We start from the raw sequence: 23,892 nt of genomic DNA, 5'->3' as shown, positions 1-23,892 counted from the left end.
ACTGGTTAACTGCAGTTGATAATAAACAAATGCTGCTGTGATTAGTATTTCAGGGTCAGCGATAAGGTTGGGTCCTTCTTGGGCCCCATTTCATCGGATCTGATCATTGTATTCATTTTTTTTCTCTGGGGAATTTGGTACAGTAGTACACATGGGGTAATTGAAGTACAGAGCAACTAACATCTAGCAAGGTCAACTAGTGCTGGAATTCACACATTACTAGCCAGTACTGAGAGGTACTCTTATTGTACATTACATGTAATCTCTCATTTTTATATGTTTATACTATTAACCCAATAAAAAAGAAGAAGAAAATAGCTGTTTTTCCAAAAGTAAACTAAGAAAAAAGAGGAAAGGAGGTGGAAGAAGAAATGAGCTAGTACTAGTACTATTTTTTAGTCCTTGCAATGCAAGCATCTCTGACTGTTACTCCCAAAGCAGCAGCTCCTCGAGGCGCAGCTCCGCATTGACCTCTTCGACGTCGGGGAGAGGGGCCCACATGGTCGGGAAGCACCCGAACCCGTCTCGGATGTCGAGGAGCAGGTCCGGCAGGTCGAACAGCTGCCGCTCCTCCTCCACGCCGCTCAACAGCGTCGCTGGCTGCTGAGGTGCGGCCGGTGGCGCCTCGGCCTCCTCCGGGACGGCGCTGTTCTTGGCGGGCTCCTCTTGGACAAGGCATGGCGCTGTTGAGCCGGACTCCGGCTCCAAGGATGATGACGGCGACGTGAACGCGGCAGCCAATGCAGCGGCGGCCTGGACGTCCTTGGGCGCCGGGGACGCGGCTTGCGGGAGCACCCCGGCGAGTTCGGGGAAGTTGAGGTGCACGGCGCGGCCCTTGATGGCGAGCACGGCGACGTCGTGGGCGCGCGCGGCCATCTCGGCGGTGGGGAAAGTGCCTAGCCAGATGCGCGACTTTTTGCGGGGCTCGCGGATCTCCGACACCCACTTGCCCCAGGCCCGCATCCGGACGCCGTGGTACGTCGGGTGCTTCCCGTCGCTGCTCCGCTTCCTCTTCTTCGCCGTCGTCTTCCCCGCGCACCCTCCCTCCTCCTCCTCCTCCTCTTCCTCCCCGTCCGCCGCCTCGGCATCTGCCTCCGCCGCCTGCCGCTTCCGTGCCGCGGGCGCGGGCGCGGCATTGGTCGCCGCCGGCGACGGGGGCGAGGAAGACGAGTCCGTGACGGTGGAGGAGCAGGAGGAGGTAGAGCTGGTGGTACACGATGAGGTGGTGGTGGTGGCAGAGCAGGAGGAGCTTTCTTGGAGCTCTTGAGCCATGGCTGCAGGAGGATGAGATGATGAGTACGGGTTGCTGCTGGCTTCCTCTGCTCTTTGGACTTGGAGTCGTGGCTCTGTTTGTATGTGGAGTACGTGAGGGCCTTTTATAAGCGTGGAGATGTCTTCCATAGATGCTAGGCACCCTCCTGGTGTTGCCCCCACTGTTTGCTTGTGTCATGTGGTTTTTTTGGTTGCTTGTGCAGCTGGAACCTAGGCCACATTGAGGCGCAAAGCAAACACTCATTTCATATCTGCGCTACAATGTGATGGGATAGGCCCATGCAAAAGGAAAAAACGAGGAAGAAGAAGAAGATGCCACAGCATTACATCTACATCACCGGTGCCAAACACGGGAAAAAAAAAATCTATGCAACATGTTGAATACGCTTCCTTCTACCGCATCTCTCGATAGCTTTCACCTGTCTCGACGTGAATCTCAAAACGTTGAATTTTATCTAAATAAAAAACTATTCTACATACACATTACTTAAAATATATGATTAGCGTTAACTAGACCCTTCTACCACTTTAAGACCCATATTGAGAATAAGTGGTGATCATTCAAGTGATGCTCCAGACGTCTCATCCTATAGCATCACTGCCTAGAACTTTTTTTCCCCAAAAGCTTTTCACAATTTTCCTTCTTGGTTTTCTTTCTTGAGAAAAAAATCGGCATGTCCTCAGTATTACATCACTGACAGCTGGACCCTGGGCACATACGAAACCATGGACCAATAGAGGACACCATGAGCGACTCCCAATGTGGTGTTCCTTTCAGCGCCTCCTGGTGACACCAACCAACCAACACAGCCCCTCATGTGTTGCACCACCGCGGGTGCGCCGATTTACAACTCATCCGCACAGAGAGTCGCATGCACGTCACCATCCAAACTCCACGCTCCTGAGCTGCCTTGCTTGCAGGCCAGGCTGAGATGTGAAAATGGCAACCCTATGCAAGTGGCAAGCACAGAGCAACCTGCAAAGCATATGGGTTAAGGACGTCTTCGGGATTGGAGCACATGGACTTGCTTTGCCCACTGGAGAGAGAGATGGAGGTGGATGAGTGACAGTGGATGTAACCCCTGGTTGGACCCAGCTTGCCTTTTGGAACGGATCCGGATCCCTAACTTCATAGGGACAAACAGTAAAATATAGGAGGTGCTATAATAACCTACTAACGCAAATAAGCATGCAAATACTGTAACAATTTTATTGTTTATAGGATAATGCAGCTCTAAATTTCTTTGGAACACCCAGTTGTGTCTGTTAGAATATATAGGCTTAGCTCATTATATTTGTATAATTTTAAATAAATCTTAAATATCCAATTATATGAGTGAGGTGTGTTTCTTTAGTCCTATCTTATTAGTGAATGTAGTTGAAGAAATGGTTTATCTTCTCCACTCACTTAGTATGTGTGGATGAGATGACTAGAAGAGCACGCACGCTCGTCTCGCCGGGCCAGGTCGGGCCGTGATGGGGGCTAAGGGTGAGGGCATGCGGCATGTACGTGAATGGTTCGTCGAAATCGAGTCTAGTTGCTTGCACAGATGCGGTTTTCTTTTGCTATTTATTCTTTTTGCTACGTAGCTAAACAGATAAATATATGAAAATTATTGGTCAAGACTCCGATCGTGGTGGCGTAACCAACTCCGATCGTGTTACGTCTCAACCGTGTGACTCTCTCTCTCTATATCTGTCAGTCGCCACACAAAGGATAGACGTGAGTTGCATATTCGTAATTAGGATTTTGCTAATTTCTCTCTGCTGCGCCGTCACACATAGACTCCTTCATCCCACTGCGTCGGTGTGGACCGATGAATGGGAGAGCGGGTCTCCAGAACCCATCATTCTTGAAATTCTGCACTGGAAGAGGGGGAATAAGGTTTTTAGAAAGCGCTCGTCACGACTGCTCATGATCTTCTTCTTTTACATCATCATGTGCTACTTCGTCTACATTGCCACCGTCATCATCGTCTGATACATGGAGATCAACTTTGACTACTTCATTTTCGTCATCGCCTACCACATCAACATCACGAGGGCTTTTGAATCTCATGTCGTCATCGGTTACATATACTGCAATCACAAATCAAGTGAACTAGTCGATATACTACTCGAGTATTTTTGATCGATACATTTCTCGAGTGAGCTAGTCGAGATCCTTCTCGAGTATTTAGTCGAGAATGATTAGGGTTAGTCGAATTTTAGTCGATTCTATTTGAACCTTGTCAGGATTCGTCCGAGCTAATTGATAATTAATTATCTATACCTATTCATGTTCATGCTATATAAAAATTAAATTAAATTAAATATGGAAGTACTATTATTTCCGACCGTCTCTCGAAGGGGAAACGATACGCTGGCAGTGTTGTGCGGCTTCTGCTTCTTGGATTTACGCGGCAAGCGAGCCAGCGAGCCCTCATCATTGGGTCTCATTGGATTCCAGAAACGCTGTATTTTATGTGCGCAGCTGGACTCCGGTCGCAGTTGGCACGGTCTCTCCACATGCAGCAGGAGATCCTGTTCCGTTCTGGAGCGAGTTACCAGGTCGATCACACGCTCAATGCGCCTCTGTTTGTCCAGACATGTCGTATATATCTAGTAATTCTATCTCTATCTCGTGCTCCGCATGTGCCCGTGGCTGTTATCGACTTCAATTCCTGTGCGTTTCAGATGAGGAACATGCATGTGCCCGTGCCACTGTTCCGACCACGTAATGTCGTTTCACGTACCGGCCTGTGCGTAACGCGTACAGGGAAGTCAGAAAATATCAGCCCGCGGCACAGTCCAGGACCAGTCCCAGTGCGAAACGCCGAAATGGGTCGAGATCACCCGTAGGCCCGGCCGGCATATGGAGGTGCGACGTGGTGGGTGCCGGGCGCTGCAGCGGCTGGTGCGGCGAACGCGCTGAGCGCCCGAAGCTGGCCTGACCGCCCCGGCGCCCGCGCTCCTCCCATGTGCGCCCGACATGTTCCGTGTCTGCCACGCCCGCCCGCGCGCCCAGGGGGGATGAGAACGAGCCGTCCCGAACATGCCACGGCCGGCAGTGCACGGCGCACCGCCGCCGCTCCGCTGGTTCGCGCTCGCGCCTTCCCTTGTTGGCCCACCGCGCGCCCACGACGGTGCAGTTCGTTCCAATCGCCTCGCGCCATGACGCCCTACGCGCCTGGCCTGGTGGAAACCGGCGATCGATCCGCGGCGCTCCATCTGTACGCGTCCCCTGCTCCGTCGCTGTGACGCATCGACACCTGCGTCTGTTCACGACTGCCTCTCCCGGGCCCTTTCCGTGTGCCGTGGCGTCCTGACCATTGCTTGCACTAACGAATCATCAGCCACTGCTACTTATTACCAACCTACCGATCGTCCCTTTTGACCAGATCTCGTCCCGTCCCGTTCTGATCCGTGCGAATGCGTACCATGCGTATGGCCTTCTTCCGCTGTTTTCTGTGTGTGTGTGTGTGTTTTGTCATTAACTCGTTGGAGAAGAACGTAGCACGGCTGGTTGTTGTGTGTTTTACTACCGGCGTGCAGTACCCCTGCACACCTTTTTATTTCCCCGGCCTTTTTCTTCAACGGACAATGGGACGTACACGTACGGCTGGTGTACCACGATCGCTCTCGCTCGACCAGCAGTGCACACAAAGCCGTAACTCTTTCGAGGTCGGAGAGGCCGGCCGGGAAAGCAACGCGACAGGGGAAATGCCCCCGTTGCTTTGCAGTTTTCGCAAGGAAACGCTCGCATTCACCACGCGAGGCACGGCAATGGCCATGCACGCATGCATGGATCGCTTTCGTGTTTGTGCTGTCGCCGTACCTCGCCGTACCGATCCTTAATCTCATCGTGCTGATCCTAGCTTGAAACAAGCTGAGCGAGCTTGAACAGCTGAGTGGCGTGTTGAGACACGCGAGACCAGGTGCGACAACACCACCCGGGCTGGAAAAAAAGTTTCCAGGACATACTCCAGCTGAGACGTACGGTTCCTCCATGCTTTGCTTCTTCTTCTTTTTGTTTGTGAAAACTCCTGCGTTGCTTTATGGCGATGATTAACAACCGTTTGTCTTTTGTAAATCCAGAATCAGTTCGTACTCGCTATGATTCAAAAAAAAAAAACACGCACTTGTTATTGGAAAAAGGGCAGTAAAAGGCTGCGTCTGCGTGCACGTAGAGGCTGGAAACAGTCTCCATTATTTAAGAAAAGGAAAGGATGCAGCAAATCGTTTGCTACGGGCTCAAATGTGTGGGCCCAGTTGAATCCATCAAGGCCCAAATATAAGTATTCTTCGCCGGATCGGCCTGATCCACTTAAGAAGGCTTGTACGCTTCTAAACGTACGAGACACTTGATTTTTTTTTTCCTTTTTCGGAGCAGGCCACCACTATGCCCATGGCCGAATCTTTTTTAAAAATATACTTACTTTTATTAATTTATCAAAATCTTGCACTGTTAAAAAAATGACAAAACTAGGTGCATGTAGCCGGACAACATATAAAAATCACCCAATAAAAAGGGTGACATGATAGCGTCCACCATTTGCAGTAGTATAAGTGATCTGTTATTATGATGGGATGAAATGGTTGCCTTGCTATGCATCACATTTTTGAAAAATAATAAATTTTCATATGAACTAGGATGGAGATTATTTTTATATGAAAATTGTAGCCTTCAATAAGGTCTACAACTTTGTAATTAATTATTTATTCATTTGAATCCACATTTGGATGCTGAAAACGTTTCCAGAATGTTCATATATGAAAATTATTTATCTTACCGTTCTAGCACTTTTTTCGACATTCAAATTGCTTCAACTAAAAAAAAAGGATCAATTGTAAAGTTGTAGATCTAGAGAGCTACAATTTTAACGTTGAGAAATTTTGGAGAATATCATCGCAAAGTTCGCGAACTTGTAAACTACCATTGCAAAAAACTGGACATGCAAAATACCATCGCAAAGCAATTTTAGTTGGAGATTACCATTGCCGTCATGTTTTTTTATCAAATGTGAACGGAATGAGAGTCTAGTGAGAGAACTTTTTCACAAATGTTGAAAGTGCCCCAACCTTTTTCTTTGTAAAGCAGATAACACAGGAGACATAGCTCACTCCCAAGCTCCTGGCAAACCTAATCCACTATTGACGGGAAAAAAAATTGGCATAGGCCTAAATATACTGATGAGTAGCTGGACATTTAAGTTAAATTCTTTACTTAGTTTAATTCGGCTAGTAAATGAACAATTAGCCAAGTTAAAAAATATATTAGTTGGCTTAATTATTAGTTAAAGCTTGTTGATTAATTAAACAATGCAATGGCTGAATTAGCAAATGTCAATTAGCTTGATTCGGTTATTAAATGAATAATTAGCTGAACGAAAAAACACATTGAACAAAGCATGTGTGAGACTATGTATTGTTCTCATGTTTGAACAATGCATCTGGGTGTTATGACAATATCTGAACAAAATTGTAATGCGTTCGGAATGTCCAAAGATGAACAGTAAATTCACGATCTCCAAATGAATCCCATCATGTACTAGTAGCCATACATAAGGGCATTTACGTCTTTTCCATGCTTGATGTTAGAATTTCACTCAAAACTGATGGCAATAGTAATCTCCAACTAAAATTGATTTGCAAAGGAATTTCGCAGGTCTAGTTTTTTTGCAATGGTAGTTTTCAAGTCCATAAGCTTTGTGATGGTATTTTCCAAATTTTCTGCTTAATGTACAACTCATCTCCATATGAGTTATTGAAAAAGTAGTTTTTTTTAGATATGCTACGTGGTGAGGTAGGGCGCAGTCGCTCACCCATCTCCCACCAAACAGTTCCTACTTGCAGGCTGCGGCACGTCTCCTTGTCGCTCTGCTCTGTGCGCGCTCGGTCGCCGTCCCGGCCTTGAGCCCCGCCCCCTGTTCGGCGAAATGGCGCAGTGGGACGAGCTCGTGGACGCCGCTCTCGCGAGGCTGGAAGCCAGGAGCCTTCTGCGCGCCACGCGCCCCATTGCGCTCGCGCTGCCGCCCGCGGCCCCGTGCACCTTCGCCGGCCTCGGGCCCTGGGACCGCGCCGCCGTTGAGATCCGGCTCGACCGCGACACCTTACAGCAATGGCTGGCCGAAGGTGAGTGACAAGCAGTCAAGCACCCTTCCTCTGCCCAGCTGCCGTGGGCGTGTCAAAATTGTGGCCTTTTTGTGGTCCTTAGTCCTTGCAAACAAATGGTAGTAGCTTGCGAAACTCTTCTGCTCATGGACATGTTTGATATGGTTAGGTGGTGAGGCGAGTGGCCAGGAAGATGAATTGGACGGGAATCTGATTCTCTTCTCCGGGAATGACTACATGGGCCTCAGCTCGCACCCGGCAATCCGTGAGGCTGCAGCGAAGGTCTGCCAATTCTCTGTCTGTGGCCATTGTTTGGTCTATCAAGTATTCTGAATTAGTGACTTACCGTGTGCTTGCTAGGCAGCTCAAGAATACGGCATGGGGCCGAGAGGCTCTGCGTTGATCTGTGGGTATACTACTTACCACAAATTGGTGGAGGAATCGCTGGCAGAATTGAAGAAAAAAGAGGTCGCATATCACATTTTAAATTTAAATAACCATCATTTCTTCAGGTTTTCATCCTTACTGTAGAGTGGCTCAACAGGATTGTCTTCTTTGCCCCACCGGATTTTCTGCAAACATGGCTGTGATGATTGCTTTGGGGAGCATCAGCTCCCTTTTGGCTCCTGGGAGAAAACCTGCAGACGACGAGCGAATCGCTATTTTCTCAGATGCGCTGAACCATGCTTCAATCATTGATGGGATTCGCCTTGTGGAGCGACAGCAAGAAGCTGTAGTGTTTGTCTACAAGCACTGTGACATGTCCCATCTTGATTTCTTGCTGTATGCTTCCTTTTCACTTTTAAGTCATACTATGCAACGTATTAACCACCACTTGAATTAGTTATAACTATATTTTGATTATCTGTGCAGGTCCAGCTGCTCAATGGAAAAGAAAGTTGTTGTCACAGATAGGCAAGTCACTGAAGAAGTGTTTATGTTTTTGTCAATATTGATGACTTGTGATTGCTTGTATACGCATATTGCCAGACTACCTAACTGAGAGCCTCTTTTCATTTATAATGTGCAGCCTGTTCAGCATGGATGGTGATTTCGCTCCATTCCCTGAACTTGTCAAATTACGCAGAAAGTATGGATTTTTGTTGGTCATCGACGATGTTAGTATTTTATCTCCTCTCAAGTAGTCTTTCCAGATCTTGATAATAATCCAATTATGTTCGCATTTTCTTTTTCAAGGCGCATGGGACACTTGTTTGTGGTGAGAATGGTGGTGGTGCAGCTGAGCTGTTCGGATGTGAAAATGACATTGACATAGGTGTTGGCACCCTAAGCAAGGCTGCTGGCTGCCAGGGTGGTTTTATAGCATGCAGGTAACATACTCATATGACATAATCAGAATTATTTTATAAGGAAGAACTGTTTACTATGCATATTAAACTTTGCAAATGAAGCACATCTGTCTAAAAGTAGAGGAAGTACAAAATAAGCCAGATAACTTTTACTGCAAAAGCCATGAGGAATGTGAGAATCAGAAAGTACCATGCAAGTGCAAACTCATGAATGCATAGACTTTGGTATCTGATTTCACTCTCTCTTAGTACTTACAGAGTTCAACATCCAACATGTTGCCATTGTGAGAACTGAAACTTATTGATACCATTTAATTGGGAAACATTTTTGTGCTGAGCTCCTAATGTTAGTACAAGTTCTGGAGACCAAATGTTATGACATCACAGATTCTAGGTCATATCGCCTGAGTTAGTTATCACAAATTTGTACTGCAGACTTTCATGCTTCTAAATTCTATGAACACGAGATAACTCGTTCCACTGAACACAGGAGTGCCAGTAGTCAACACTTCATTGCTAGATTTATAACTAATAGTTTACAATCTGTTGAGCAGCACTAGATGGAAGAGGCTAATTCAATCACGGGGGCGCTCATTCATATTTTCAACTGCTTTGCCAGTGCCAGTAGTTGCTTCTGTGCATGGTAATATTCACGACTTATCACTTGTGTCACAGTTCTTCTAAACATGAATATTGCATGCCTTCGTCACTGTGTCTTTCAGTATATTGAGCTGGGCATCCAATATTCTTATCCATCAAGATTTTCTGTTACATTCTTGTACAAGGAAAAGATGTAGCATCCCGTTTATTACTTTCACATTAGTCTGTACTCTGTGAGAATGAGAATTTAAATAGAAAAAAACAATACACTCTGCTATCCTGGAAAAATACAGCGGGAGGGTGCTGCATTAGATTATTGAGAAATGATAACATTGGGGTTTTCTAAATTGAAACTACTGATTTCAGCGGCCCTCTTTGTCTCACGGAAGGAGAAATGGCGGAGATCAGTGATCTGGGGGCATGTGCAGTATTTTGCTTCTTTGACCAAACTCGACATAGCTAGCCCCATCATTTCCATTGTAGTTGGAAGTGAAAAGGCAGCGCTCAAGGCTGGCAGGTTCCTTCTTCCTACCAGTTTTTTCTCGGTTTCCTTTATTGATGGTACCACTGCTTCCCGTTCCTCATATTTTCCTTTTTTGAAACTGCAGGCATCTGCTAAGATCTGGATTTCATGTTACACCAATCCGACCACCCACAGTTCCACCCAACTCATGCAGGTTCCAATTCTTCTTTCTTTTTTGGGATGTGAGGGTGTCATTGTCGTTTTTGCATCCATTGATCTTGTCATGAGCTTACTACACCAACCTTAAGTTTGCTTTGAGTATTCCTAGTGATCGTAGACCAAGTAATTGGAGTAGGAGTCTAGGACTCGGGGTAAATATGTTACCAAAGTTAATGCAATTTCTTGTAGTATGGACTGGTAAAATATACGTTACCGAAATTAATGCAATTTCTTGTAGTATGGACCATTTTGCTCTTTGATGTACATGTAATCTCCTATTAATGAATACTGTGAACGAAATAGAGGCTGTTTCGACCTGATCAACTGACCATGGATCTCTTGGCAGGTTGCGAATTACTCTTAGTGCTTCTCACTCCTCGGATGACATCAAAAGGCTGGTCGATGCACTCACGCCCTGGCTCCCTGTCAAACATGCTGAGCAGAGTTACGCCACAGCGTCAAAACTCTAAGCAACGATCTATCTGAGAGTTCAGATTCAAGCTTGAGGAAGTAACACTAGCTAAGAGCCTTCTGGATCATATGAGGAAGAAGCGGATAAGTTCGCGTTGAACAACACGATTATTCATACCATTCATCTATGTTTGTATCACGGCAAAAACTTTTCCAGAACTGTTGTGGTCTCACGAGGCATACATCCCTTGCCGTTTATAAAAAGACTTGTCTGATTGGTAGGATATCGTTGCAGAAATGGACTTGGCTTAGTTCCACGTTGGGAGCTAGAGGTTGTTCAATGCTGTGTCCAGGCTTGTTGATTTGGCCGTTCCAAGAGAGACAGTACAGAGGCATACATGCATTTTCAGCAAGGATAGCAGGACTCTGTAACTGGAAGCATACTACAAACTGCCATACAAGTAGAAGTATGGTTTTTAAACATAGAGTAACTGGTACGTTTATTAGTAAACTCTGGAATGGAAAGACGTATATACAGAGCACAGTACAGAAACACAAACATGCAACACCCAAGATTATTCCGCAATACAAGCAAAAGCTCTGTCTGAAGCTAGAGAGCCCGTTGTCTTGGAAATGACACGTTAATGAGCTCCGGCTCAACCGTACTCCAGCTTGGCATAGTAGGTATCAAGCGTAGAAGTCGAGCCTAGAGCTTGGGACGTAGATCCTGGCCCAGAGGTGCCTGCCTTTGATCAGAAACTTGGCCGTCTGCAGGCCGTCGAGCACCGCCGGGATCATCGCCGCGCTGCGCAGCACCATCCTTCCGTACACCGGCAGCTGCCCTGGCGCCGCCTTCTCCAGCATCACCGCCTCCACGCACGGCCCGTACATCCTGCAATGCACACACAAGTTATCTCTCTTTTTTTTGGGGGGTGGGGGGTGGGGGGGGGGAATGCATAGTAAATTACCGTGCACTAGTATTTTACGTCCTTAACGTTTTGCTAATTTTCAAGCACTTGAAAAATAGTGGGATCCAATATATATTTGGCACCACCGATTGCATTTATGGCTATGAAGCTGATTCGAGGTGGCGCCACGTTATCATTGATACGCTGACCGTTGGATTGGGCTTTGATGCGACAAATTAGCATCTAACAGTTCCTAGCCAATCAAAGGCTTTTTCCCTGTTGAACGAAACTTAGGCGATCTCTAGATTTCAAACTAGCATGATGTAAAAAAAACCTATTGATCCATTCAAAGAAAAAATTACTATTGATGATTGGTACATAAACCATTCTGTTGAACATCCCGTAGATAGCATTGGTGTGCACATGGTTTATCTTTTATTGAGAGCAAGTCGAGAAGTGGTGGTATTGTTCTATCGCGCTTAGCGCTATTTTTATTCGCAACAATACGCATTTTGTCAAGAAGTGACGGTATTGTTCTTTTGCGCTCAGCGCTATTTTTGTACACAGCTATACACATTTTGTCGAGAAGTGGCGGTATTATTCCTCCACGCTCAGTGCTACTTTAATTTGTCCGCAACAATGGTGTGGTTTCCAACTAGGATATGTATATATAAGTACTGCAGGGCGATGCCACACACAAGGGAAACGAGGTAGGGGCTTACGAGTTGAAGAACTCCGTGATGTCCTCTTTGCTGATGGGGTAGCCTCTCGAGAAGGTGATGAACAGCGAGCGGTAGTCGTCCGGCAGGGGGCTCTGCACCGGGATCCACGGCGAAGCCATCGGGTTCAGCGTCCAGGACGCCTTCACTGGCGGGGCGGCGCAGCTAGGGGAGGTGACCACCGGCGGGGCAGCGCGCGCACCGCCCGTGTTGCCGGGAAGCACGTAAGTGGTGGTGGTGTTGACATCGCAGATGACGAGGCAGACGTTCTTGTACATGGAGGTGACACCGCCCAGGACCTCCTCGCGGCGGCCGACGAAGTAGCCCACGTCGTCAATGGGCTCGGCTAGGAGCGCGTTGGTGCAGGGCAGGCGCCTGTCGCGACCGTCGCTGGCGGCCACCGCTCCCTGGCCCGGCCCGGCGAGGCAGCGAAGGCATGCGATCGCCTCTTCGACGAACCGCAGCACGACGGGTCCCGGAAGCGCGGCGGCGCGGCGGATGAAGTCGTGGTGGCCCGCGGACTCGAGCCAGAGCCAGAACGCTATCAGCCACCGCATGGTCGCCGGGTCCTGGCCGAGGTCGTGCACCAGCCGGTGGAAGAAATCGCGCTCGAGCTTGTGGAACGTGAGCAGCTCCAGTTCGGTCAGGCCGGCCATGGCGATCGATCGACCGAGCACCCTTCCTAGCAAACAGCAACGGCAGTGGCGACGTGGACGCGACCACCTCGATGGATAGATCACTAGATGAGGAGAATCGAAGAGCATGCAACCTTGCTGAAAAAAGCAAGCCACACTCCCCCCCCCCCCCCCCCCACTGAGAGCAAAGCAAGCATGCGTCCAAGGAGGTTGTTGCTTGGTGGTGACTACGAGACAAGAGCGTGCACACGAGAGAGCATGCATGGCGTTGCGGACACACGAGAGAGCGTGCATGGCTCTGTGGGCACACGTCAATGTACCTAGCCACCTTGCCTCACATGAAAAGCTCAACGCTAACCTCCTCTCGTTGTGGTGGCATTGGATAGAGCTCAGCATTTTGTGTAGCTTTGTGTTGCAGCTTCCCTTTTGTTTTGGAAATACTTGAGTTAGGTACTATATATCAACTTTTCGTGTAGCTTCGTATTTCCTTTTCGTTTTGGACATATTTGAGTTAGGTACATATAGCTCTGGCTCTGGTTCCTCTAAAAGGAACTTCTACATAGGATGTCATGTTGTCGGTGAAGAGATATCGTTTGTAAGGATTATCCATCGCAACAAACCATGGTGAGTCATGTGTGATGATGGAAATGCTAATGAGTTATAAGAAAGGAATAATTGTACTGGATTGGAACTGAACTCGTCCAGTGTACGTCATGGCAAATTATATTGTTGTCATTGCATTATTTAGTTTTAAAAATCTTTATGCTAACCTAGATCTATCCAGCGAACAAGTTTCAGAGTAACTACATGACTTTCTTCTATTCTGTCACTTATGGATAAAAGAAGTTGTCGTCATAAGTATGCGTCTACTTAGCCGTTATTCCAGCACGCAAAAGTTGTCGGTGACTGTACATTACCGGTTTTCTTAAGAATCATCTGGATTGGTAACCTATTTTTTCTTTTATGAGACAAGCGTAAGAGATCGTATACGACATTTCATTGGTAGAAGAAGACTTCATTTCATAACGGCAAACAAAAATACATACATAATCAGACTTGGTATCCGGTGAGTGTAACATTATCTGTTCTACTTTAAACACCGGACCATCCGGTGAGTGTAATATTATCTGTTCTAGAAAATTTTTGTTCTCTGTAAGAAAAGGTTCAGTAAAAATTTTCGGTGATCTCATTGTACATCATCGAATAATCTAGTATGTGCCAATCCACCGAACCACCCTCCTGCAACATCCCTGCAACAAAAGACCTGATGCATTCTTCGATGTTCACAATTACAGCACCGGACTATCCGGCGTACATAATCAAACTTAGCCTCAACAAAAATATCATCTTTACAGAAAACACTTCGACGCTCTCAAAGCCACCACACTCACCGGATCTTCCGGTGCATTGGTCTCCAATTTCGTCTGAAAAATTATTCTCTAAGAAATAGTCTAACGAGTATACACTGCCAACACCGAAACTTCCAATGAACACCAAAACTTCGACATGTGTAATTTTTCTGTGTACAGAGAAGAATTCATCAATTCGAAACACCGTCAACTTGAGTTAGATATGAACAAGAATAAACATTCACAAACATATGCTAACCAAATTTAAGACACATCAACTGTTATCAATACCTCATCACATGCAAACCAAAATATTTCTCTACTTGGTTTCTGTCGTTCTTTGAGTTGTCATGCAGTTTCAAGATCAATGTCGAACAGTCCACTACATCAAATGAAGCAACACAATTCACAGGAGGGCCTTAATGGTTGTCTGAAACTCTGTTGCATCAGGGTCGATGGCGTGGTTGATGCCGCACGGGTGCATGGTCTCCTACGGCCAGTCTTTGGATAGGATCAGATCCTGTTCTACGGAAGAAAATTCTATGAGATCTAATTTCATAGAAAGACCTCTCCTGTGCATGACCCTATTCTATGGAAGGAAATTCTATAAGATCTAGTCTCACAGAAAGATCTCTTCTCCTGTGTATGACCCTGTTCTACGGAAGGAAATTCTATAAGATCTAGTCTCACAGAAAGATCTTTTTTCTTATTTGTCCTGTGTTAGACTGTTGGATTGTGAAGAAACGATATGAAAGATCTTTTTCGAGTCTTACAAAATTCCCTTTCCTGTTTCACTGGGTGACCTCGCTCCAACATCGCTGCTCCTGACCTGGCCAGGACTGATGCACTACACCACCACCCGTGACGAGCTGCTGCAGGCCGCCGGTGAGGTCTTCGCCGGCGTGGCGGCTGGGTTGCTGCGCGTGCGCGCCAACCATGTGTACCCTGTATTGGAGGCTGCCTGTGCCCACGCAGATCTCGAGGCGCGGAGAACGTCTGGATCCGTTGTGCTGCTAATTGACAGCTGATTCTGGTCCTGTATTGCCATGTCTCTTGACCTCATAATGTTGCCGTGGGATGTACTTTTGCTAAATATGTTGACTATATTTTGATGAGATGATAGTTCAACAAGAATTGATCATGTCATGCTACCATTCTTGACAATCTGTCATTCCATGCTGATGAACTACTGACAAATTCGGATGGTTTCTGAACATCGAAATGAAAAACGAGGTAACTGAAGGAAAAGCCAGGAGTCACATGAATCTGAAAGAGCCTCTCAACAACAAGGACATGGATTTGCAATCAGAAACTAGAGGTCTGGTTGAAAAGTAGAAAATTATCTGATTCCAACATCTTTCTAGAAGCTATCACTGTCCCCACGATAGAAAATGTAAGGATACAGGATACCCAACGAACAGGGAAAAGATGTATACAAAATCGAGGGAAAAGATTTAGGCACAGCACACAAACATGTTCCCTATCTTTCTATACAATTGCAAAAATAAAAGGAGGAACAATTTTTCGGCACAATATATGGTTTCCAATCACACGATCAAGTGGTCAACATTCAACCGAACCAATTGAACCTGACCATGAGACTGCCATGATTCAGCTCTCTAGTGTAATGGGTTAATGGCTCCACACTGCTATCAAGACGTTGAGTGCAGCTGGTTAGGTTTTCAGGTAGCTTCGGTATAGCCTCCCTACAACTCATACATTGTTTTTCCTCATTGTTTCAATGCTTCCTGCTATGGTTGATCCAGCAGTCCCCACGAATCCTAGTGATGCACAGCTACAAACAGATTCTTCAACATACAACAAAATACCTGGTAGTTGAACAGGATCACAATCTTTCTTTGTGCTTTCTATGATTCTTGGAAGGAATCCAGACCTAATGCCATGTTCAGCAGTCATAAGCCTTTCTGTTGTCTGCAGCACTAATTCATCACTTTCCTTCAAGGTGTATAGTTTACATCGCTCATCTTTTGCAACATCTGCAAGATAGGTATTGGTCCGGTATGCTGGTGGAAGATCAGTCATGATGAACATGTGAATAGGACCTCCAACCTTGTTTCTTTTCATTACAAGCTCAAGAGCTTTCAGCTTCTCCTTAAGGGCAGAAAATGTAGCTTTCCAGTGATTCTTGAATTGGCCATCTAACAATCTTAGCTGTGCACAAAGAAATGGTTCCTTGATCATGCTCTTCACAAACTCCTTACCTGCAGCCATGATCTCTGGGGCAAAAGGAAGGAAATCAATTTTCTCAAGTACACTCTGTATTCTATGATCCTTTGGTGATTCATGGATATCAAAATAAGATTCTGATCCCTTGTATGGTCCTGAGAAGAGTGTCCCGAATGCCAACAAGGTAGCATCCTCAGCTTTAGAACCAGGCCCTAAAGCCTTGTATATCTCTCTGCGCATCCTAACATATGAGATCTTCTTCTTCGTTTTCAACTGTTCATCTGGCTGAAATGCATCCAATGCTCCATCATTGTTCTCTTGGTATTTCCAGACTGTTGTTCTACAATCATCCTGTACATGATACACACATCCTTTTTCATTGCCCCCTAAACCAGACAGCAACGATCGGCATCTATCGTAGTCATCTGATGATGAGCTGCCAAGAGAAACAGCACAGCACAACCCAGAAAAGCAAGTCTTCCGCATGTCTACACCACACCACAGCGTGACAAAAACCCTGAAGTCAATTGTCCTAACCATAGCCTTTATTGGGGATAGGTCAACTATGTCACCCATCGAAACATACTTGAAAGTTAAACAAATAGCATTAACAATCAATCTTTTTGGTTATCATATCTCACTTCCACAATGAATAGGGAGACCTATGCCTACAGTGTGAAAAAAAGGAAATTATTTCACTACAACGTTAGAAAGAAAGGTGGGCACTCTAGGAGTGTAACAACTAAATTAACTCCTCTTTCTTTTTTAAAGAATCATGTCATTTTCCAACAATTAAGCAAATTGAGTAAATGCACCGTGATCTGCAATCTTGAAAATAGCCACACATTTGTAAAGAAGATGCTACTGCTGTCTACATTTTGTTGTACGCATTGCCAAACAAATATCTTATGGAGAACTAATTTTATGACTGCCGCAAGCTTCCAAACAACTTCACTTGAATAATTTAACAAGACGCAAGCAGAAATCAAAAGGTGTAGACCATATCCAAATCCAAGCAAATTGTGCTGCAACAAACCCACGCGGCCAAATCGAATGAAGAAGGCGTAAGTGGTCTTTACCTCCGCTACCGGAGTAGCTGCATGGCGTGGTCCCAGACGGCGGCGCGGAGTGCGGCAGGGTCGGAGATCCTGAACTTGGTGCAGCTCCCGAGGACGACGGCGTGGTGGTCGAGCACGGGGGGCACGACGAGGGTGCGGTTCAGCAGCGCGGCGGCCACCGCGGCGTTTCGGAGCTCCCCCACCTGGTTGCCGAACCCGCTGTGTGGCGCGTACCACAGGAACCTCTCGCCCTCTAGCCCCGTAGAGACACTGTACCGGGCCGCCCGCGCGCCGCAGGAGGCGGAGAAGGGGAGGAGGGCGCGGAGCATGGAGGGGTAGCCGGAGGAGAGGAGAAGGGAAACCTGGATGAGCAGCACGAGGAACGCGACGACGAGTGGAAGGTGCGACCGCGCGCTCCGCCTGCGCCACCGCCCGCGGCTCGCCGGCAAGTCCATGTCGCCTCGCCGGCTGCTGCAACGGTTGGGTATTTTTTTCCTTTCTTTCAAGAGGACTATGTGGGCCATGGCCCAGCTAATGAGTTAAATAATCCACGTGATCATATGGGCCTAAGTGGGTCCACTTTATTGGGCTAATATGGGCTCAGCCCAAATTAGCCGGTCCGGCGAGACCCATGATAATTGGGCTTAGACAAACAGAAGCAAAGCCCACACCCTAAAAAAAAGCCCACAAAACGAGATAATCACCGACAAGTGGGACCTAGTCCGCCAGTGTGCACACGTCACCCGCCGGAATGCAAGCCAATTACTTTTTTTAGCCACTTTGTTGGCGCTAAAAGTACCTTCGTTTCAGAGTCAAAAAAAAAAAAAGTACCTTCGTTTATCTAGCACTCTAGCATATAATTATTAATTTAGATAGTCTTATGTTTTATTGATATGAGTGATATTATAATAAAAGATCAATCAGATTAACGTCTGCATGTGCGTTCAACTGCATGTCCACCCATATACTTATATATAGGAAACCATGTTTAATTAAGAAGCTTCCTAATCAAGCCATCTAACCAAAAGTAGAAACAAGTGAACCAACATTGTTGCTCTGCTACGCAACCTCAGCCATGATACCAAATCTCAAATCACTAAGGAAAAGCTCAAATCAATTAACATGCTATTCATATTCAAACCGAAAAGGCACATTAATACAAATTATAAAGCATAATACTGCAAAAAAAAAAAGCAAATCGATACAATGTTATAGGCAAGTGATAGTATTACTCAGGTTAAACTCCTCATCGGGGACGAACCCTGCCAGCATCAAACGTCCAATCCTCAACCCCAGGGAGAGAAGGGACTCCACCAGCAACAAGAATAACCACATGATATGCATATTCAAAACGAAAAGCACATTGATCTACATTTTGAAGAAATTTGCTGCAATCGAGAAGCAAATCAATGCATCCTTCGTTGTTGGTGACGAGCTCCTTCACGTCTGGTCCAGCTCTTCATCATTGGAGATGAGATCGGCTAGCCTCGAGTTCTGCTCAAGGCAGTCCACGTGGCCAGTTGCCTTGTGTCACTAGCCTCCACAGCTGTTGCGCGCTGTGGCACCACCAGACGGCTAATCCATATAAACAAAAATGCATATTGAAAAGCAAATTTGTTTAATTAAAAAGCTAATCCATCTAGACTCATAAAGCAAATTTGTTTATTAAAAAGCAAATCCATCAAAACTCAGAACACATATTGGTTTTAATTGAAATGCAAAAACATCTAACCTCTTGCTTCGGCTCTCGCGTGGGTTGGCATCATCGAATTGGTTGGTACTAGAGGAGGAGATGTAGGGCTTGATGCAGCCGATGCTGACGTGACGAGGTAGAGCATGGCGAAGAAGACGACGCTCTAGCCCGCAGTTAGGGTGGAGGTAGGGGTGACACCACCGGCGTCGGGAAGCCCGAGGTCCGGGATGACGACACTCATGGTGAGTAGCGTGAGGCAAAGGATGTAGAGCACAATGAAGGCGGTGATGGCGCATCAAGTCATTAGGATGCGCGCTGCCGGATCTAGCTCTCGCGTCATGCTCATGAGATTTGACGTAGGTTCGTTAGGATGCGCGCTGCCGGATCAAGTCGCTATCGCCGGATCTGCCTCTTGCACTGTTGTCGGTGACACAGGAACCGGGGGTCCCCGAGTCCCGAGGCCAGAACAGCAGAGTGCCACGTGACGTCCTCCCGCGGGGGTTATCTCCCCGAGGTACGAGAAGACCAAGTTCCGGGAGAGGGTGCTTGGGGCCATGAACAGTGGTCCCCGAGTACCCGAGTTCCCCGATGACCCGAGAAGATCAAGTACCGGGAAGAGAGTGCTCGGGGCTGCGAACAGTGACCTCCGAGCACCCAAGTCTTCCGACGATAAGAAAAGCCAAGTACCGGAAAGAGAGTGCTCGGAGCCGTGAACAGTGGCCCCCGAGCACTCGGTTCCCCGAGAACCCGAACAGTCAGTTCCGGGAGAGAGTGCTCGAGGCCGTAAACAGTGGCCCCCGAGCACTCAGTTCCCCGAGGACCCGAACAGTCAGTTCCGGGAGAGAGTGCTCGGGGTTGCGAACAGTGGCCCCCGAGCACTCGGTTCCCCGAGGGCCTGAGAAGTCCTTCACCGGTAGTCCCCACAGAAGCCCAGCGGTGAGGTGTCAACTGGTGAGAGGCCCGATGCAGCATTTAAGAGGGCGCGTGGCCTGTCACCTCCAATTTCTCCCCCCACGCTTGCTGTCAACCCCTACCACGGCTTGGCGGAGAGGCGTGGGGACATTTAATGCATGGGTCCCATCCCGCGTCATCCGGTGCGCCTCGGGATAACGTCGCAGAGCTCGAGGTGCCCCGCCTGCCGCCTTGCTGTGTCAGACCTGCTCTGACCGGGCGGGCACGCCGGGCTGCTTGGTGGCTGCCCGGTGGGCCCTCCCCGCGGCGCCCGTTGAAAAACGACACGATGACGAACAAGACCGAACGGGGACGCGTTTTCAAACCGCCCTGTCACTTCGCGCAGCAGCCCATGATGGTTGCTTTCCATTTATGGTGCCTCAGAACTCACGCTATATTTTCTGGGAACGCTACCGCCCTGGCGGATATATATGACGGGCGGGCTCCTCGGAGAAAGACGACTGAGGAAGTTAAGGACGAACGAAGTTCAGTACGAGCTAAGTTCAAGGCGGAGCCGAGCTGAGACCGAGACCAGTTTGAGATCAGCCGAAGAACAAGGAGCACGAAGCTCTAGACTAGACAAATATTCTTGTAACCTAGCAGATATTCAGAGAAATATTCTCCGAGCATTTATAGCATGCACATAGGAGTAGGGTGTTACGCTCAGTGCGGCCCGAACCTGTCTAAAAATCCCCGGAGCATTTACTACGTCCTGCATCTGATCATTCCACCTCCACCTGCATCTCATTTACTCCCATTTATTTCACCTGCGAAGCGGATTCAGAATCATCCCTCCGGCCGAATCTCAAAGGGGGTCCCTCCGGATCCCCGCTTGAGGAGTTCACCCTCCGACAACTGTGCTCACGAGATTTGACGCAGGGTCGCCCTCGCTGGGCCTCATGCTGCTAGCCGCACCAGACAACGCCCTCCATCGCGGCCCGTGGTGCCACCTCGCTGAATTTATGCCACAGATTAATGGATCCACCACCTGAAAAACCAAGTTGAAATGTAGCTTGGTTTATATGTTATGAGTGATTGATAAGATTGTCTATTTGATTTGTCGAGTTTTGGATTACTTGAGCTTGGTTTGAGCATTTTGATTATGGACTAACTAGAGTTGTAGTTGGAGAAATATGTTTGTTTGTCTCATGATGTGCAGGTGACGAATGAAATTTGACGGTCGACAGCGGGTGATCGGAGGTAAGCGTGTGCTTGGTGTACACGTGGAGATCAAGTAAAGCATGAAACGGAGGATGGAGACGGCGTGTTGACAAAGTCAAGCAAAAATGATGCCAATGCAAGTTACAAGATAGCCCGAGGGATCAAGAGCGGGAGAGACTTGCCGACGGTTAGGATCGTAAAACAGAGTACACGTGTCGACATCAGAGCGCTTGCTTAATATGCAAGCAAGTGGTGAGTCCCGCTTAAAGAAGCATGCAGAGTGTTTCATGGTTAGATCTCAAAACCGTGGGAAGATTAGAGGAGTATGTGGCATTATCGCGAAGCTTCTGTCGAGGTGAAGCTAAGTCGTGAAGCCGTCGCGGTCGTTCGATGGACGGAGTAAGAAATAGACCAAAATACCCTCAGTGATAGGTATGAGTATACTACAAGAGAGGGGTATTTTAGTAATAAGCTAGTAAACTTTGGAGTCAAGTTTCATATGCCTGTAAATAGAGGGATAGTGCTATAGAAGAGTTGAAACCAGCCACTTGAGCCTCTTGTGCCACCCATTTGGGAGCCTAGTGCTAGGGTTTTAGAGGAGAGGAAGATATGTGTTTAGCTTATGTAATATGTGAGAGTTTTTAAGAGATTTTTTTTTCTAATCCGCCTACATTAAGGCTGACCTCTTTAATTAATGAAGTTTATATTTTTGCATATGCTTGAATTCCCGTAGCTCCTTCTAGTCTCTCTGTTGGTTCCTTTACAAGTTTGCTAATTTTTCTTTTTCGGTTGTGATTTTTTTGTTGATTTTTCTTTTTCAAGTTTGCCATATCTTGAGAAGTTGTTCTTTTTGTTATTAGAGGTATAAACATTCATATACTCATGTATTTAAGAGGGCTTTCAATCCCCTTGTCTCTAGACTATCAACTTAGAGAGTTACTTCTTTCAGTAACTGTCTTTTTGTTTTGTTTTTCGTTCAAGTTTCAAGTTTTTGTGCTAAAAGACATATGAAATGGTTTTGAATAGAGCATATAATTCATATTCCATCCGTGAAGTCATGTTGCCTTAGAAATTTCTTTCTCGATTTATCTCTCTAAAATTTATGCTTCTGTTTGTGTGTTTTTGAGAGGTGTTGGGTGAATAAGGAGTAGGCTATATATTTCGTAAGAAATTTGTAAGACGCTTATTCACCCTCTCTAGTCGTCTTTCTCGATCCTACCTCGCCCTTTCGCTGGATTTCCTCGAACAAGGTCACAGCAGGGCCACTGAGGAGAGCTACGACATGCGGCTTGGCGAGCTCGAAGCCGTAGCTGAGCAATGAATAGCAAAGGGGAAGGGGAAGCCTTACAGTGCTAGATTTGAGATCGATTTGGGCAAAGGGCGGCTGGATTTGGCGAAGAGCTCAAAAGAGATTGGGAAGATGATGCTTCTACGATAACGCTTCATAGATCAAGAGTCTTCGTTCAATTGACAGAATAGGTCACGTGAGGTAGGAGGACCCATCAAGAGAAGAGTAGAGCCTCCCATGTCGGGTGTGCGCGCAGGCTTAGCCCTCTACGATTGATCAGATGATCCACTGTGACACCCATTTCGCCTGGCCCACCTGCCAGCCACTTCGTCCTCGATCGCGCTGCGTCGTCGAGCCCGAGAAGAACTCGAGCGCCGCCGCCTCCCCGAGCCCAAATCCCAACCGAACTCCAACCGAATTTAACTCCCACGCGCCTATCATTTCCTCCCCCTATATAATTGCATGTCTCCCTCCTCCTTTTCATCTGTTTACGCAACCCTAGCTTCCGCTGCCCATCTCCATTGCCGAACTCACCGAGCTCGCGCCGTCGCCGCTCCGATGCCGCTCCACCCTCGCCGTCCGGCTCTCCAGCTTCGTGAGCTCAAGAGCAAGGCTGCCCACCCCTCCCTGCTGCCTCTTGGCCACCGGAGCACCTCCCCGATGTCAACCCGAGCGCCACCATCGTCTTCACCACCGTCGACCACCCTCCTATGCCCCACCGCTGAAGTTAAGCGCCAAAACAGGTTCGTCGTCTACTCATCTATCTCTCCAGCCGCTCGTCATCGTGAACCGTGCTCGGTGACGACATTTTTGCCGTGCGCCGATGAGTCCGCTGCCGTGGATTCTCTACCACCGTCGTGCCGAGTCCTCGCCGCCAGTCAGCCCTCTCTCTTGCCACCCCTTTGCCCCTCGGCCGTTGGACTAGAACCTGCTGCTCGGATTAGATCCAAAATAACCCTTCACAGGTCCAATCACATGTTGACATGTGTCCCACTCTTAATCCAGTCAGCGCCAGTGCCAAGTCATTGTCCACCTCAGCCAGCCACCTCAGCGCCCATACCCACGTGTCATGCCACGTCAAAGCCATGTCAGCCAGCAATTACCTAGTCAGCATTTCCTTTTATTTTTAATTCGGGGAAAATGCCAATTTTGTAAATAAGTCCCTCTATTTTTAAAAAAAGTCCATGTCCTTTCTGTTTTATACAAAAGATATCCTTTTATTTTTCAGATTTAATCCAAACTTGTTTTTAGCGTATCTTTCTCGTCCTAGCTCCGATTTAGACGATTTTTGCGCTCTCGCGTTCATAGCAGCGTGTACTGTCTTTTAGTACCTTTTTCATAGATGTTAGCTATTGTTTGGTGTACTGTTCTTAGTTAGTTTTGTTGTGTATTTTTTCGGTGTGTTTCGAGAGCAGACGATAAGCAGTTCGAGAATCTCCAGGACCAAGCATTTGAAGAGTCTGAGCAGCAAGTTGAAAGAGGCAAGTGTTCTTGATCACTTTGATTTCATTGTAGGAAAGTGTATCTTTTATTTTTCTAGATACATGCTTGTCAATATGAATCATATGTTTAGGG

The 23,892-nt window shown here is 47.1% G+C and overlaps 3 protein-coding genes and 1 pseudogene across 4 annotated transcripts; 1 reads left to right on the top strand and 3 right to left on the bottom strand.

Annotated features, from left to right (window-relative positions):
- Positions 1–88: 88 nt before the first annotated feature.
- Positions 89–1,382, bottom strand: LOC133906932 (ethylene-responsive transcription factor ERF038-like). The gene has a single exon (XM_062348896.1). The coding sequence runs from the start codon at positions 1,270–1,272 to the stop codon at positions 427–429; it is 846 nt and encodes a 281-aa protein (XP_062204880.1). The 5' UTR covers positions 1,273–1,382; the 3' UTR covers positions 89–426.
- Positions 1,383–7,058: 5,676 nt separating this feature from the next.
- Positions 7,059–10,652, top strand: LOC133907968 (8-amino-7-oxononanoate synthase). 2 transcript variants are annotated; one of them, XM_062350109.1, is made up of 11 exons: positions 7,059–7,386; positions 7,535–7,647; positions 7,726–7,833; positions 7,910–8,148; positions 8,239–8,280; positions 8,396–8,483; positions 8,563–8,696; positions 9,230–9,318; positions 9,642–9,792; positions 9,884–9,952; positions 10,304–10,652. In XM_062350109.1, exons 1-11 carry the CDS (start codon positions 7,191–7,193, stop codon positions 10,425–10,427), a joined length of 1,353 nt encoding a protein of 450 aa, XP_062206093.1. In that variant the 5' UTR covers positions 7,059–7,190; the 3' UTR covers positions 10,428–10,652. The 2 variants fall into 2 exon arrangements, with proteins under 2 accessions (XP_062206093.1, XP_062206094.1); XM_062350110.1 differs by lacking the exon at positions 7,059–7,386 and having other exon boundaries at positions 7,533–7,647; positions 7,730–7,833.
- A 155-nt stretch (positions 10,653–10,807) lies between these two features.
- Positions 10,808–12,651, bottom strand: LOC133907969 (uncharacterized). Its single transcript, XM_062350111.1, has 2 exons — positions 11,999–12,651; positions 10,808–11,260 (listed from the first exon to the last, which is right to left on the bottom strand). Exons 1-2 carry the CDS (start codon positions 12,649–12,651, stop codon positions 11,056–11,058), a joined length of 858 nt encoding a protein of 285 aa, XP_062206095.1. The 3' UTR covers positions 10,808–11,055.
- A 2,372-nt stretch (positions 12,652–15,023) lies between these two features.
- Positions 15,024–17,713, bottom strand: LOC133906954 (O-fucosyltransferase 30-like; annotated as a pseudogene).
- Between the last annotated feature and the right edge of the window lie 6,179 nt (positions 17,714–23,892).

This window comes from Phragmites australis, chromosome 24 (genome assembly GCF_958298935.1).
Source record: "Phragmites australis chromosome 24, lpPhrAust1.1, whole genome shotgun sequence".
NCBI lineage: Eukaryota > Viridiplantae > Streptophyta > Magnoliopsida > Poales > Poaceae > Phragmites > Phragmites australis.
Note: the sequence above shows the minus strand (reverse complement) of the source record. Positions and strands in the feature narration are given on the sequence as shown.